At 42.1% G+C, this 16,021-nt stretch overlaps 1 protein-coding gene and 1 pseudogene across 1 annotated transcript; both read right to left on the reverse strand.

Moving 5' to 3' along the window:
• LOC135565507 (F-box/WD repeat-containing protein 4-like) overlaps window positions 1-544 on the reverse strand; it is a 39,227-nt pseudogene extending 38,683 nt beyond the window's left edge.
• Window positions 545-6,595: 6,051 nt separating this feature from the next.
• Window positions 6,596-13,030, reverse strand: LOC115113273 (fibroblast growth factor 8-like). Its single transcript, XM_029640772.2, has 5 exons — window positions 12,305-13,030; window positions 12,170-12,206; window positions 10,967-11,147; window positions 8,959-9,065; window positions 6,596-7,766 (listed from the first exon to the last, which is right to left on the reverse strand). Exons 1-5 carry the CDS (start codon window positions 12,334-12,336, stop codon window positions 7,482-7,484), a joined length of 642 nt encoding a protein of 213 aa, XP_029496632.1. The 5' UTR covers window positions 12,337-13,030; the 3' UTR covers window positions 6,596-7,481.
• Window positions 13,031-16,021: the final 2,991 nt, after the last annotated feature.

Below are 16,021 nucleotides of genomic sequence, written 5' to 3' on the forward strand. Positions count from 1 at the left end.
GAGCTTCTCAGCCCCAACATCGAGAACTATAAGCTATTCAGCAGCCATTTTTCAAAGACATTAACACCTAAATATCTAATACCATTTACTTGTACACAGCTTTATGAAAACAAACTAACAATAGCGCTACAGGAACTCATTGTCAATTATTTCTCCCTAACCCTTCACCTTGCCGTGTGTCGTGTGTTCATTGGGGCTAGAGATGAGATGGATTAGGATAACTTCTGACATCTACACGATGTCACCATGAGGCCAAAACTCACAAACACACTCACTTAATCCTCCATTTGAGTGTGACTTCCTTTCTGCAGATCCCATGGCTCCAGTTCTGAGATACCTTCACTCTGTCCTTCAGCGGGATGTGGAGATACCTGTAACACGGACAGTGATGTGATAACACAATTATAACCCCCGAAGAATAACAAATAAACATAACCCGCCGAACAGACGACGCTCACAAACAATTCCCTAAAAAGGCTTAGAATTACAACATTGCATGACGTGAATATCACACGGCATAGTGGGACACCTCAAACAGAACCATATTGTTTATATGCATGTTTCAATTAGGATCTAGAGGGGATAAGAGCAGTTAGAAAGATAAAAGACTGGTCAGACCTCAACTCAACAACGTCATCCAGGTCTGGGTTCCCAAAAGCATCGTAGCAATAAGATCATCTTAATTCCATTTACACTAAATGGACGAAAGATTATCTTAGTGCTACAACGTTTTTGGGAAAACCCAGTCCAGAATAGTAGCATATGTATTCACATGTGTTCAGGAGGCTGTGCCAGAGGGGGTGGATACGGGCTGGAGGAAACAGCCTGCTCCTCTCACAGAGCTGAGGGATGTGGTATCCTGTAGCTCTCAGCAGGAATGCCAAGTTCATTTACACTGGCGTTAGGCTGCATCTCAAAGGAGACCCATGGTTCGATTAGAGTGGCTGTCACTGTGGCACATGGAGCTGTGCTGGGGGGAAGAGGCAGTGATGCCAGGATGGCTCAGGTCCAATTCACAATGTTAGGTTCTCTAGACCAGTCAGTCAGACTCCACAGCGGCAAGTGGGAAGAAAAAGGCTATTTCTTACAATGAATGTGTCATGAAATACAGTGTCGCCATGTCAACGTAACTACAGTCATTGACCGAGTATTTTATTCTCAGCATTATGTAGCAGCATGACTGTGCGCAATAAGGAATGTGTTATCATGCAGCTATAACTGATTTATAAACGCTGTAAGTCATATCTATAGCATGTAACCACCAGGCTATCTGCATACATTTTTACAAAGAAACAGAAACGTATTCCTGGGGCACAATACTGAAGCATTGTAGCCCATGCACTACATGCTACAGTGTTGCATCATTTTGCATCAAGGAGGACAAGCGGTGTGACAGACTGTAGCAAGCCGGGAAAAGATGTAAACAGCGCTTGGGAATTCATGATGCTTTCTTATCATGAAACGACCACTGTAGCCCACTGTACGAATAACAAATGTATTTCTTACACATGCGCTTCTTGTCATGACATTCCAGTGTTTATAAACTCTTTCTCTATCTTCCTCCTTACTGCGTCCCAATTAGCAAAATGGTAAACAGTTTTGCAAACTTGAGAAAGGCGACTCAAAGACTTGTATTCCAAATATGACATGATGTGGTAGAGCACATCATCTGGTAACCGGAATAAGAACATTTTAAGTTCTTATTGAAGAAAGTTTCTCTTTTCCGTTTATGTGTTTCCCTGTATATTTCTTTAGGAGGTGTATTGCCTCTTCTGTGGCAGTAAAAAAAAAAAATCTAATAATAGCGGTATTTTCCGTGTTTTCAGAGCGTGTTCAATAGAGAAGACACAAGAAGCCAATCCAAAACAGTAACAGCAGAGCACGCGACGACGTCGTGCGACGTAATGACGTCATACACCTATAACCTGTTGCTCTGTCAGGCTACATGCATAACGTAGCAGGCGTGAAAGAAACGCATGAAACTAGATCGCCTACCTACTGGTTTTGACGAGAAGGGGGGGAAATTCTGTCGGGGAAGTTCTGTTCTGCATGTTCAACCAATCCAGTAAATGTTAATAAGGATGGAGTGTTGCCTTGTTAACGTCCAAAGGAAGTCCTGGCAAAGGCTCTTTCCATTTATCCTGAAAACCGGAACATCCGGCTGTTGGGGACATAGCAAAGGCTAGGGTATATGAAATTAAATGTCTCACTCTCCAATTATTATATTGCTTGTATTTGCAACAGTGACATGTATTTCTTTGCTATACTGTGGCATTTTGAGGTGTTGAAAACCTACACACACATTCCACAGTGCTCTATAGCTAACTGCTGTAATGTTTTGTTTTATTCTGCAGCTCTATTTACTAACTCTGAGTTTAAGCTCGTCATCGCTTGGCCAGGTGGCCTCTTTGGCTGTTTCTCCTTGTCTTCACTGTTTTCTATTGGCTATTCTGGCATGGGCATGAGTTCCCCGGCAGCAGACATGCTCCGTGGCTTGTGGAATGCCCCTCAGTCCTTCTGAGGGGCTGAGGCATATTGACTGACCCAGTCTCTCTGATGTTTTTGTTGTGGGTTTTTTTTTTGTATGGCGAGCTTCTTGTCATTGCTGGCGGACCCCCATCTTGTCAGTATTTAAATCTGTCATTGTCTGACATGTTTTTCTATTACAGCCACAATGGGCCCGTTTGATCAAGGGTTATGGTATGTGATAGGCTGTTTGATCAGAGGTCATGGTGTGTGATTGGCAGAAATGCAGCTTCTAGGTGGCGCTTTCTATTTAGACCAAAGTGGCAGCGTAACCTTATCTCATTCCGCGTTGTGACTGTGTTGCTCATAGAGAGGTGACGGAACTGAAACCATGTTCCCTGCAACAACTGGATGGCGACCAGGTCAGACACAGGTGACCAGGTCAAACCACTATAGGACCATAGGAACCACATCCCACATCAACATTATGATTTAGAAAACATTGTGATTTAAAAAACAATATAATTGACTCTCTGTATGTATCTGACAAATACTGTTTCTAAGCTAAAAGCACCTGCGGTTCTTGGGATGATGCCAACTGTGAAATACTAGAATACTGTGAAAAAGAGTACTGTGGAAAAGGCTTTATAATGCAAGGACAATGGTTTCAAAAATGTTTCAAAGTGTTTTATTTTCTCTGGACAAGTTTGTATGCATTGTAAATCATGTGAGAACCACATATGTTAAATCTCTCTGCATGCAAAATATTGCTCCTTTTCACCTGCAATTCTAATCTATGTCCAGAATTGAAGGTTATTCACCAAAAGCAATAAAGTACCAAAAGTTGTACAGTGGTGAAATTACTACTAATATCGAGCATTCAACTGTCGCAAAGCTCAACAGTTTCGTGTCACTAGCATCCATTTGTGCACATTCACATCACGAGGGTGCTCTAGCCTTCAGTTACAACAGGCAGCCCCAAAAGTCCTTGATCAGCTGTGCATAACGGCACATCACTGAAATATGCATATCGTTTCTTAGAGACGTGTCCTCGGTTGAAAGCTGCACACACTGAAAGGCCATGTCCCAAACACTGGGACACCTAAAAAAAATCATTTATGGTCGGGTCTCCAGCTGAACTGACATGGCTAAAAGGAAATGAAGAGGTTGGGAGGAGAGAGCTGGGGAGCAGAGGGGTGCACGGGGGAGGGGGGGGGGGGGGTATTCCCTTTTGATCTTTTTAAAGCAGAGAGGGGGGACTCTCCCTGAGCAGGCAAACACATTTAACTGGTAATTGTTCAGATCATTCTGACAATCAGTCTTGGAAATGCATGGACAAACAAAAGTTTACAGCTCCAATTGGAAAAGTCAACAGGTCTCCCGTAAGGCCCGTATAAACAAATGAAACGTATGAGTTGGAGCTCCTCTTTGATCAGTGTTTGCGTTTCAATTATTCAGCTTGGTTTGGCTGCTGGCTCTTCCCTAACATTGAAGGAAGAATAAGGACATGGATTTAAGGGGATCTCTGTCACATGGAAGGAAAATCAATACAACTAGTATTCTAGGCTCCAAGAATGAAACGAAGAAAATGGGAGTTAACTGTGCACTATTTCTGGACAGTGTCAAACACACAGAAACCTCAAACCCACTTGGTTATTGATTGCTGCTTATTGTGGTTTTCCTGTTGTTTTTTTGTAATATTCTCTATATTGAGAAAAGTAGATGGTAAACATACCTGAGACCTCAGTATGAGTCTGCTGATCAGGAAGATAATAAAGGAAAGTTTGTGGTATTTGATCTCACACAAAAGTTGTACTTTTTTAAAATTAAGATATATTTAGATGTTATGAGTTTTTTTTATCAGGGCAGTTTGCATCAGTTTGTAGCAGGTCTACATAGGGAGGCAGGGTCGTGCTCCTTGCTCACCCCTGCTATTCTCCTGTCTCAGCGGGGGGTGGGGCTAAATTGCTCCCTAAGCAAATGAAGAAGGTAGTTCTTGTTTATCTGGGGTTAAGGACGATGGTTGTGGCTCAATAAAAAAACGAAAGAAAGCAATTTTACCCCCTGTTTCTGCAGCAGAATTGCTCTGCATTTGCAAGGCTTCACAGGCTACACAGAAGGTGCGACTTTTCCCACAACGTACTCCTTCCCCAGTGTCTTCTGGGACTTTAGAGTCATAGGACCAACACAGAGCTGTAACAGAGTGGGCAGACTAGGGAGTCACTACAGAGAGCCCAGGGGGACAGAAACCCTGTTAATCCATCATGGAAGGACTCAATCAGATTAATGTCAAGTTTTGTGAATAGACCTTTTAATTCAGTCTTCAAGTATGGAAGAGCATTTCAACTCCTAAGCACTGACTTAACAATTAAGATGTGAGGTTAGATACGGTAAGATATAGTAAGGCGTAAGAAAGGGGGGGTGGGGGGTGGGGTAAAATCATGACCATAGAATAAAAAAGGCATTTGGGATAATGATCCTCCCCAAGACAACAGAATTCAGTCAACATTGAAAAATTGTTGTATGTTTTTTATTTTTACCTTTAGGCAAGTCAGTTAAGAACAAATTCTTATTTTCAATGACGGCCTAGGAACAGTGGGTTAACTGCCTGTTCAGGGAAGAACGACAGATTTGTACCTTGTTAGCTCGGGGAGTTGAACTTGCAACCTTTCAGTTACTAGTCCAATGCTCTAACCGTTAGGCTACCATGACGCCCCAGAATGATATACAGTAAATCTTAGACATAAATGCTCTGGACTTTCAAATAAGGGACATTACCAATTCGAATCTACAATGAACAGACTCCTTGAAGTATAAGTTGCCAGTGAAGCCTGCCATGCTGCTCTTCACTGAGTTCCATAATTAGACTTTGCTCTGGCATACAGAGCTCAACCAGAAGGCCTTACTATGCCTTAAGTAGAACACACACCAGAACGATGGACGGCCGAGTGCAACCGAGTGCCTCTAACCAGAATATCGGACGTCATTTTCTGTTCATTTTTCGAAGATTCTACACCCTCGGTTGGTGGTCCCTGTAACACACAGTGGCCATATCAAGATACTGAATAGCTGCCTGCTGCGCTTGGCTGCCCCTCATTCTGATATGTGTGGGTTTTTTACAGAGATGCATCACCAGGTCTTGTTCTGCCATGCAGAGCTGCATCAAGAGACCCTTCTGTAGCAAGATAGTTCCGCTTAGTCTGATATGGGGGAGCAAGAGAAGCAGAAGGGTTCAGAAGACATCTTGGAAAGAAATGAATCCCTGGAGACACTGTGGCCAAGGAGTTGTCAGAACCCAACCTCCCTCACTCAGCACAGCTCTCCACCCATGAGGACACCGTCCACAAACAAACACACACACACACCGGGGCTGTCCAATCAGATTATAAACACACACAACGGGGCTGTCCAATCAGATTAAGCCCTGAGGTGTTAAAGGAGTGAGATGAAAGAAAAACAGCCGTCTGCACACAAAGAGACACAGACAGTTACTGAACCTGGAGAAACCAAAGCCTTAAACAAACACATTGCTATCATCTCTGAGACAGTTACTGAACCTGGAGAAACCAAAGCCTTAAACAAACAGATTGATATCATCTCAGGAGGACCAAGCAGAAGAAGACCAACACACTTCTATATGCTAAAGGCGTCCAACATCAGTGACCTGCTGTAGTCTTACACTGCTTGCTATAGACTGCTGCTTGGCCTTCTAGGGGGATAAGAGTAGCATTTCAAACAGAGCAAAGCAGGAGGGAATCTCTTCCCAACTCTTTATCAAACTTTACAGATAGATATTTTTCTACTGGATGGTTGGAGGACGAAAACATTTCCCGCTGTAAAGTTGACATTTCTAAGATCAACTCAGAGAAACGGCAAATAGAAAGACATCTCTCTTAACAACAGAGTTCAAGGGTTTTAGATGTCTGCATAAAGGGCTTGAAGGCTGGGAAGGGATGACCTTCTGTGTTACGTATCATCAGAATGCTTTTGTGATCCAAGTGACCTGTGCGTGTGCGCGTGGAGTGACTTAAGCCATCTCCAGCGTGTGCTTAATGACACTTCCACTTTCCAAGTGCGGTTCAATGAGTGTACAACAACCACTTAACCAACAAGAGTTTAATATCCGTATTCTAATGTACATTTATTACACATTTTAAATAAATATCCCGTCATTGAAATTATTTGCACACATCCTCAAATAAAAATAGATTTATATATGTATAAAAACAGACAAACCAAAGGGCAACAAAATCAAAGGGAGTTTCCTACATGTCGATGCATTTTTACACCTCTAATTTAGTTAGAACTATAGCAAGAAAGCTGTGATTATCAATGTAGCTGCCACATGTTCCATTGTGTGTCCTTAAAACTCTGTTTGCTTTAACTGTGTTTGTCTGTATAGAATTCCAGACATAGCAGGGGCACACCACAGTGTTCAACGCAGAGGTGCCGTGGCTGTGTGTAAGACTGAACGCGACATTACCCAATACTGAGCTCCTGAACGCAGCATTTATGCTTTGTGTGTGTGTGTGTGTGTGTGTGTGTGTGTGTGTGTGTGTGTGCGTGGGCTGTGTACTGTGTACTGTATGTGTCGCTGAACACAGCGTATTCTGGCAGTGCGGTCGATCAGGGCCCTTCAAGTCTCTTGGAGCAGCAAGTGTGAGTCCAAACAACTCTGAACCGTCAAACAAAAGTAAAAACACAACCTAAAATACAGAGATGATAAAAAGTCCACTCTCTACGGAGAGAGGTCAGCACCCCAAATGTCCGATGAGTTATGTGCATCTAGAAACAACTTAACACAGGTCAGTACTAAAAGTCTCAAGTACAAAAATAGACTTCTTATTTGTTTCTGTTTTCTTTACTTTCTGAAAAAAATTGTAAAAACTACATGTTAGGTATAGTAATGTTCAGTACAAAAACAAATGTCTCTAGAGGTTTTGGACAGAGGAGTTCATTTCAGCTTCAGTCAGTGTTTTTTTCCTCCTCCTCTTTTCCTCCCTTTCTGACCCCCCTCAGCGTTCGGCTGAGAAGCGTGTGCGTTTAGTCCTGGGGCTGAAGGGGTAGTGGACGAAGTCAAAGGGCTTGTGCTGGGCCGGATGGGTGGGATGGGATCCCAGAGGCAATCGTTTCATAAAATGGACCTCGCGTTGGTGTTGCCGCGTTCGCGAGCCTTTCCGGGGACGTCCACGTCTGGTGAAACCCATGTACCAGCCCTCGTAGCGTGCGTTCCTCAGCGCCGTGTAGTTATTCTCCAGGACAATCTCTGAGAAGATGCAGTCGTGGCCTTGCCCATTTCTCTGTGAAAGACAAACACGCACACACACACATACATACCAGGTCAGTCTGAGGTTCTGAAGGAGCTTTCGATGAAGATTTACAGATGGAAAATATCAGATGTATGAAGGCTACCCCGAACAGTATGTCCCTGCACACACACACACAAATACACATGCGTGCAGCCCTCCCCACACACATGAAGCATATGCTACAACCATTACAGGCCCAGATCAGAGAGGGGGGATGACAGTAAGCGATGAGTCTCCCCCCTCAGTAAACACAGAGACGCAGGCAGTGCACCAAGGACCACTCACGGGTCAGCAGCCTAAGACACCATCATAGGAGAAATACCTCAGGAGTTCAAATTCTTTATCAGCTTCATGTGTGGATAAACTAGACTAGTCTCCCTTCGGTACAATCAAATACATGGTTGACTAGCATCCATTCTATCTATCTCTACGTTTTGAGAAATGGTCCGACAGGGTGGATTTTTTATTTTCCTGCTGGCTTCTACAGTGAGAGCGAAGGGAGTTTGTGCTCTTGTATTGTGAGCAGTAGCTAGGCCCTGCGTCCTCCCACAACCCCTCCAGCCCAAAATCCACTGGACTGTGACACGTCACACACCGGCAACAGTAACTTAGCTCAACGAGCTCAACCTAGATGGACAAAATGGGCTGTTAAAAATAAATCTAGCATTCATGCAGCCAGCTAGCAAGTGCAACATACACAAATATACACATAGTCATTTAAACACACACACACACACAGGCTGTTGCTGGGCCGGTATGGCAGAGAGAGGCAGCTCAGGGCAGATGGTGCACCTGGCAGGGTTCTGTGGGGGGGGGATGGCAGCCCTGTTTATTAGCCAGCACAGCGAGAGAGGAGCAGAGACACCCTCGGACCCACAACACGTTACACAGAGGAGGAGGCTTCCAACGACATACAACGACCCCTCTCACATGCAGAACCTACCAGAGGTGGACGGTTCTGGAGCCTAGCTCTAGAGAACCAACAAACAGAACCACGGCCACACTGAACTATGGTAAGAACTGTTGCAGACTGGCCATACAAAATCCACTGGTCTTAGAACCCCCAAACAGAACTACAATATAATCAAACAGCGGAACCACCGACGAAGAACCTCGAAAGCCTGAGCCAATGGAAAATGATCATAACCCTCAGTGGAGTGCTCAGAGGAACTGTTCTCTCTACCTTTCCGACCAGCTTCCCCCTCTTGTTCATGCAGATGTAGAGTCCTGTCTCTGCTCCTTTGATCCGCACGCGACTTCCAAACGTGTCCGTCTCTACCACGAGTTTGGCTGAGGAAACAAAGGGGTTTTATTATCAACCAGGCGTTGCCACTATTAGTAATGGCACGTTGCTCGAAGACATCGTTTGGTTGATTCAGTTTATACTTTTAATACGAGCAAACTCTATATATCATCAGACACACACACACACACACACAAAACCTGTGGGGACCATTCCTGAGGATTTACGCAAGCTTAAATTCTTGCAGAATGACAAAAACATGTGTACCTCAATTCTTTGAAAACTGAAGAGGCCATCCTGGAAGGACTATCAACTTTAAAAAAAAAATTTTTTATTTACATTTCTACTCACTTCACACATAAGCACCACATTCATAGATCACGCTTGGAATCAGAAGAAAGAAAACACATAAACAGAAGTGCGTTCAATGGTTTATCTATGTGTCTATGTGTACTGTAAGTCTCACAACTGCTTCTATGGTTGTAAAATAAGGAGGTGTGGGTTTATCGAACTCAAATGTGTTTATCTATGTTGTTGTGGCCTTCCACGGAGGCACGCCATGTCGACAAAGCCATTATAGATCAACTTTTCATAGGCTTACAAACCGTTATTATTCCCACCCCCCTACCTACATGACGATGACACACACATTCATAGACCAACATTGGGAGAAATCAATAACCCATGGTGCATCTGGTAGTTTTACTGCTCAGCCTCTATTCTTGTTAAAACAGATCAGAATTCAACAAATAGGACCTCGGACATTTCAAAATGTTAGCCACTTGTACGTCCCTTATTAGAGATTCTAACCCCTCTTTGATTCATGCACACTGTGGTCATTGAGTTACAGTTATAATCAGATGGTTGGACTAAACAATAAAAGCCACAGCTGCAGACCCACACATACAAGCTGCTACCAGGGTAAAGGTGGCACTGGCACAGGTGACCGGAGCACCTCCACACCCCCTGGTGCAAACCACAAACACACACACTCAATAAACCACATTAGACAGAATACACACAGAGCCAAAGGTCCAGTTTGCTGCCAAATTATGTTTAATTCTAAAACCATTTAATGGCAATAAAAAATAAAAAACGTTTTATTTTAAAATAGAAATTCCAAGTCTGAACAAAATATCCATCTTTGTGAATATGCAAAGATGATTAGATAAATGTAGCCTGGCTGTCCAGGGGAAACTGTGCGTAAAATGCAAGCGGGCTAGTTGGAAATTCAGCGCGGTCTATTTTTCTTAGTAAGCTGGTCAGAGTAAAGAGAGAGAGAGAGAGCTATGCAGGAAATGTTCAGAATGTTAAGGTAAAATTATTTATAATGGCTCTTCCAGACATGCGTTTCTCTGGAGAATCACCTACAGCACAATATTCAATCCAATTTAAATTTGAGGTCGGCGGCCTCTTCTCAACAATAACACGTGGCGTGTTATTTACCGTAAAAAAATAGAGAAAAACAACTTATGTTTAATGTAGTCGCTGTATTAGTTTACTAACCTCCCACTGTGCATAGATGTCAGTTCAATGACTAGTTTGTATTTAGGCCTACATTTGGTTGAGTTGTCAACGTGAAATCAACTAAAATATCACCATGTCATTGGATTTATGTTAAAAGTTGGGTGAAAAATATATGAAATGCCCTTACATTGATACGTTTTTAACGTTGATTCAACATCATCACATAGATTTTGGGGGTTGAAATGATGATCCAACCAGTTCTTACCCAGTGGGTTCTTGCACATGATTGTAATACAAGAAAATGGGCCTTTAGACCCTATATGCCTATATGCAAAGCCCAACACTGTTATATCCATAGGGCCTACGTTAATTTTAGTAAGTTAGTTTAGTGTTTTAAACTTAATGCATTTTGGTTAGTTAAAACTGAGAAAAAGTGTGAGGAACTTGAAACAAGTACTCAAAGTTTGTATATTGGGCTTACCGTATACGTCTCCATCGTCTGCCATGGCGTTGATCTTCTTGTTGGGCAGAACCTGTACGTGCTTCCCGCTGGTTCGGCTGTAAAGCTGGTAGGTCCGAATTAACCTGCGGCTCACACGGTCCGTCACCTTGCTCTGTTCGCTTACATGCTGCGTGAAATTAGGCGAGGACTGATTGGTTACCTGTCAGAAATTAAATGTCATCACAATCAGTATTTTGAAAAAAATGGCCTCAAAGTAGGCTAATTACAGTTGCCTATGTTTTAAGCAATAATATCCTAAATTTGCTCTAAAACCAAAATAAGCCAATTTGGAAATATGTTTCCATTTTTCTTTAGGCCCAATAACGCACCACTTGATAAAATGCAATAGACCATAATGATTTAATCCTAATGCCAAGGCCAACAGTTCCTTAAAATGATGTATGCATAATTTGTAATGTAGGAAAACCTTGAACTGAAAAAGTGGGCGCAAGGTGCAACAGCGTGTGCGTAAAAGTGAGTGCAGGCAGATAGCGTGAGTTAGATAGATACTAAACATGTCTAAAATATCAAATAGGCTATACATTATAAATGTTTAATATTTAACTCACAATAAAATGGAGCAAGTGGGCATATTAATGACTATCTTAAACGTGTCCCTATTTGACACTTAGCCATACGTCCCTCGTGTCTGTTTCAAGAAACGACAGCTAAAGGAACAATGATGGAAACTTCTGGAGCTAATATTTGAACCCCAAGAGATTTTTCAGACTTGCCTTTCCCCACGCGATGCCCCTTCTGTGCCCACGCATCCTGCGCGAGGGAAGTATGTTCGCAAGATACCTGCCAAGCTGTGACGCGGGCGGCATGCAGCGCGCCCGCTGCCCCTTGCGCCTTGGGGCCCAGCTGATATGTTATATCACAAATGATATGACGATCCATCACCTCTCTCTCCCTCACTGCTCGCTATTATTACCCCGTGCTTTCAGTCCCAGAAACCATATGTTTTAACCATTTACATTTGATGTTCTACGAATTTTCAAGATGCTAAAATAACGACATGTCGTCCAATGAGATTTACAGTTTTATCCAATAATGAATAAATCCACTGAGACTGAACCGTTTGTAAATTATTGGTAAATGAATCGAAAACGCGTGAGATATTTAAAATAATCAATCATTAAAACAAATGTTACATTTCAAATCACATGCATATGGACATACCTGAGCATAGTAGCAGAATGCAAAGAAGTGTAGGAACCTGAAAAAGAGAAACATAAATGAGTTATTATACATTAGGGCACGTAAATCACACATTAATCAACAGAAGGAGAATTGAGAATTGCAGGAAATACTCACAGATAACTCAACTGGGATGGGAGGCGTCGCATGTTGATTGTGTTGATTGTTCCTTCGATAAATGCAGCTGACAGGGCTTGCAGTGTTTCAAAATCGAGGTTATTTGGTAAAGATAGGCTTTGTGAAACACTGGTTTCGGTTGCAATCCTCGCTCTTCAAAGACTTCATTAAAATCCCAAACGACCAAGGCTGGAGGACGTGGTTATATTTTTGTCGTTGTAAAAAATGGGTTACATTTCACGTCAAATAAATGTCCATAGCCTGTTTTGAAAAGACGGACGCTCACGAATTATCGTCAACCTTGACAGTGAAATGCTAAACTGAAAATGATAATTGATAACAATGATGAATGATTATTGATAAGTGTCTGTCTGTCGGTCAGGCGGCCCTCTAGTTTACCAACGTTTAAGTGCACTTAGAAAAGGTGCATTCAAGTTTTGTCAAAAGCGCTGGTGTGTTTTCTAATAATAAGAATACAAATGCAAAAGCAAACAAGGTCATCCTATGCCAATGAAGATGACAGTTCATTCGCTGTAATATTTATCTCTTTGTAATTCCTTCAGAGAATCCTCAGTAGCTCTCTTCCAGTTTAGCCGGTTGTAGAGAGTTTATATATCGGGCTTCTCGGTGGTGGATAACGTGCGCGTCCCTTGCGTTCAGAACGGGTGATGTTGCCTCATTGATCCGTAGTGCAGGACTGGCGACTCTCCAGTCTCCCCTCCTCTCCTCCCATCGCAGGCTCCAATGTCAACCCCTTGTTCGCACTCACACCCCTGGTTAAAATGGAAGGACGATCTGCGAGGAACAAGCCCCCTTTTTCTGCAGAACAAAAGCCACCCCCCTCCCCCTGCATTTAAAACATATATTCACCTGAGGAAAAGTCAACACTTGCGAGGAGAAGCAGGAGGAGTCTTACATACCCAGTGCGCAATGACGCTTCTGCGCTGAATTACCGAAGGAATTAATGAATTAACAAGAGTTAACGGAACGTTCCTGGTAATTGAACATATATTCAAATCTATTCCAAATGAAAGAGAAAAATTCAAACACAAATGTGCAATCTCTTTTAGTGCAATGACCGCATATCATCAATGCAAATGATTTTGCTATAGTTTACAGCTACATTATGGCTATAGATTGGGCCGGTTTTTCGTTTTAAGGATGAAACAGATGTGTCACTAGGATGAGTGCAGACTTGTAAAATGCGTATCTTGTGTATTGCCTGAGAAAAGTGAGAGACTGACATAATAACAGGATTACAGGCGATTAGCGTTTTTAAAACACCCCCTCCCTGCATTTGATAAAGGGAGCTGCATTCATCTCCAGTAGCCTACTTCAAGATAGAATCCATAATTGAAACAATAACTAAGCGCACCCATGTTTCACCAAAAAGCTAAGGGACGAGGGCTGGAGAAATCGAACTACTCTCACATTCATAGTCAGAGCTATGGATGCAAGGACTGTATAATTGACAAATGTATCATTTTAACCATGTTTTGAGGCTATACCGTGTTTGGTTACATTTACGCTGTTTACAAAAATTGGAGTAAAACAAGTTTATATTTTGGGTTCTGATGGGGTACGACAGCTGAACAAAGCTCATGGGCCATTTATAAATTATATTCTTTAAGAAGCAATGGGTATATATCATTAATAGAAACACAAATGTCCCCCCCCCCATGCTAAACCCCCTGGTATTGTAATGGTGAGTGGTAAGCATGCCCTGGGGGTATGATATTTGTTCTTCTGTAACTTTCACACTCATCATTATTCACGACTCATTCAGGACTATCCGTAAACATTGTAGCATCCACATTAATGAGGAAGTGTTTATAACATATCCAATACTTATTTACAATAAAAAGTGACTCCAAAATGTCACAATACATTATTTACCATTCATTTATATCGGGCACAAAATAATCTGAAACACACAAAAAAAAAGCAAATGCATCCAACACGTTTGTGGAGTCACAAGCTTGATGTGATCATTGCTTGCTAGGGAAATTGGACGAAATACTAAACTTTTGACTACCTTAATACTCCCCTAACATGGTGGGACTATGTACAAAAAGTGCCTTCATTTCTGAATGGTTCACCCGATATGGAGGAGAATACCCTTCAAATTAAAGCTGTCAGTCTGCACTTTAACCTCATAGTTACTGTATTATTTCGGATCCCAATTGCTGGAGTACAGAGCTTAAACAAAAACAAATGTGTCACTACTGTATATAGCCTACAGTATAAGTCCAAAAATGGATGTGGCGACTAAGGATTCCAGCTTTAAACTGCCTCTCTCACCCAATGTTTCTCATGGGCTCTTGGACATTGAGGCTTTAAATGAAGAGAACTAGGGTAGATAAACAAACATAAGGGCACATGTATATCTTTGCAAAATGGGACCTTACATTAAACTGAAACAATAGCCTATTGATTAGCCTATTCAATGGATCATTCACTGTCCCGAATGCAACAGACTTCTTAAACGAAAACTCACTTCATTATGAGAGAGACCAGACAGAACAATTTATTAATGAGTTGTGTGAGAGGACATTCTCACCTCCAATGGGTGAAGGGGCCATTAGAGGGGACATGTCTTCAAATGAATCAGTCAATTGTTTTATTTTGGTTAAGAGACTTATCAAAGCCCCCTTAAATGCAGACTCCACCCCACCCTTTATTATATGGAACCCAGAACATGCCCATCACCAAGAAGACCATCTGGTTTATTGATTGCCTGCAATTAATTAGGCTGTGGTCCAGCAAGCACATACTTTCTGGTGGTCGGATCCAGAGTTTAGTTTCAGCGACGTGATGGTCAGACAGACGCGCAAAGGCATGCCACTCATTTGAATATTTGATTGACATCATTTGAAGTTTATATTTTAAATTAATGTGTAGGACCTACCCTAACTTTACTGACTGGCTTACCACACCCCCCCGCAGTGCGGGTTGTGGGCCCCCTGGAGCTCGCCCCCCTCCCCAGATATCATATGAACATGATATGACGCACACAAAAAAAATAGAATTACGGGAAATTAGCTTTAAAACTGCAAATGCAAACTGGCTATACCCCCTGCTATAGTCCCATTTTTGTAATTTATATTATGAAAAAAAACTTTAGAGCCCATCGTAAAATCATTCATTGAAACATGCCTTTATGCATTCGATATTTAATTGTCTAATATTGTTATTTAGCCTATGCGTTGTCTGTTCTGATGAGTTATTTGTCAAACCAATAAACAGACTGAATAGGCCAGAAATGATTTGGAATACATAGATACTACAAATGCATCAATCCATCTCTCAATCATGCGTCTCATCTCATGCAAGTGAGTGCCTACTAACCTTTTTAAGCACACTATAATGGATGGACGCAGTACTCTGTCACTGACAAATCACACGATCAATTGTCCTTGTCACCCTGACCGCAGTTACTCATCTGAACCATTAGAGGGGACCATGTCTGTCTAATACTATATTACATTGGTACAAGAAAGAATGATTATGTTAGTAAACGCCAGACATTTACACTATATTGAACTAAAGCCATCTTTAGTTCCTAAAATATCCCTAACAAATGGTCAACAAGATTATACAGAGATGTAATGACTATTAAAATGAAAGGGTGTATGTATTTGATAATCTCTCATTGATGGCAATTTCACGGTGCTTAACATTAGTCATCTGTGAGTAGTAGGCCTAGCTCTTGAACTG

The sequence above is a fragment of the Oncorhynchus nerka genome, linkage group LG28 (assembly GCF_034236695.1).
Source record: "Oncorhynchus nerka isolate Pitt River linkage group LG28, Oner_Uvic_2.0, whole genome shotgun sequence".
Taxonomy (NCBI): domain Eukaryota; kingdom Metazoa; phylum Chordata; class Actinopteri; order Salmoniformes; family Salmonidae; genus Oncorhynchus; species Oncorhynchus nerka.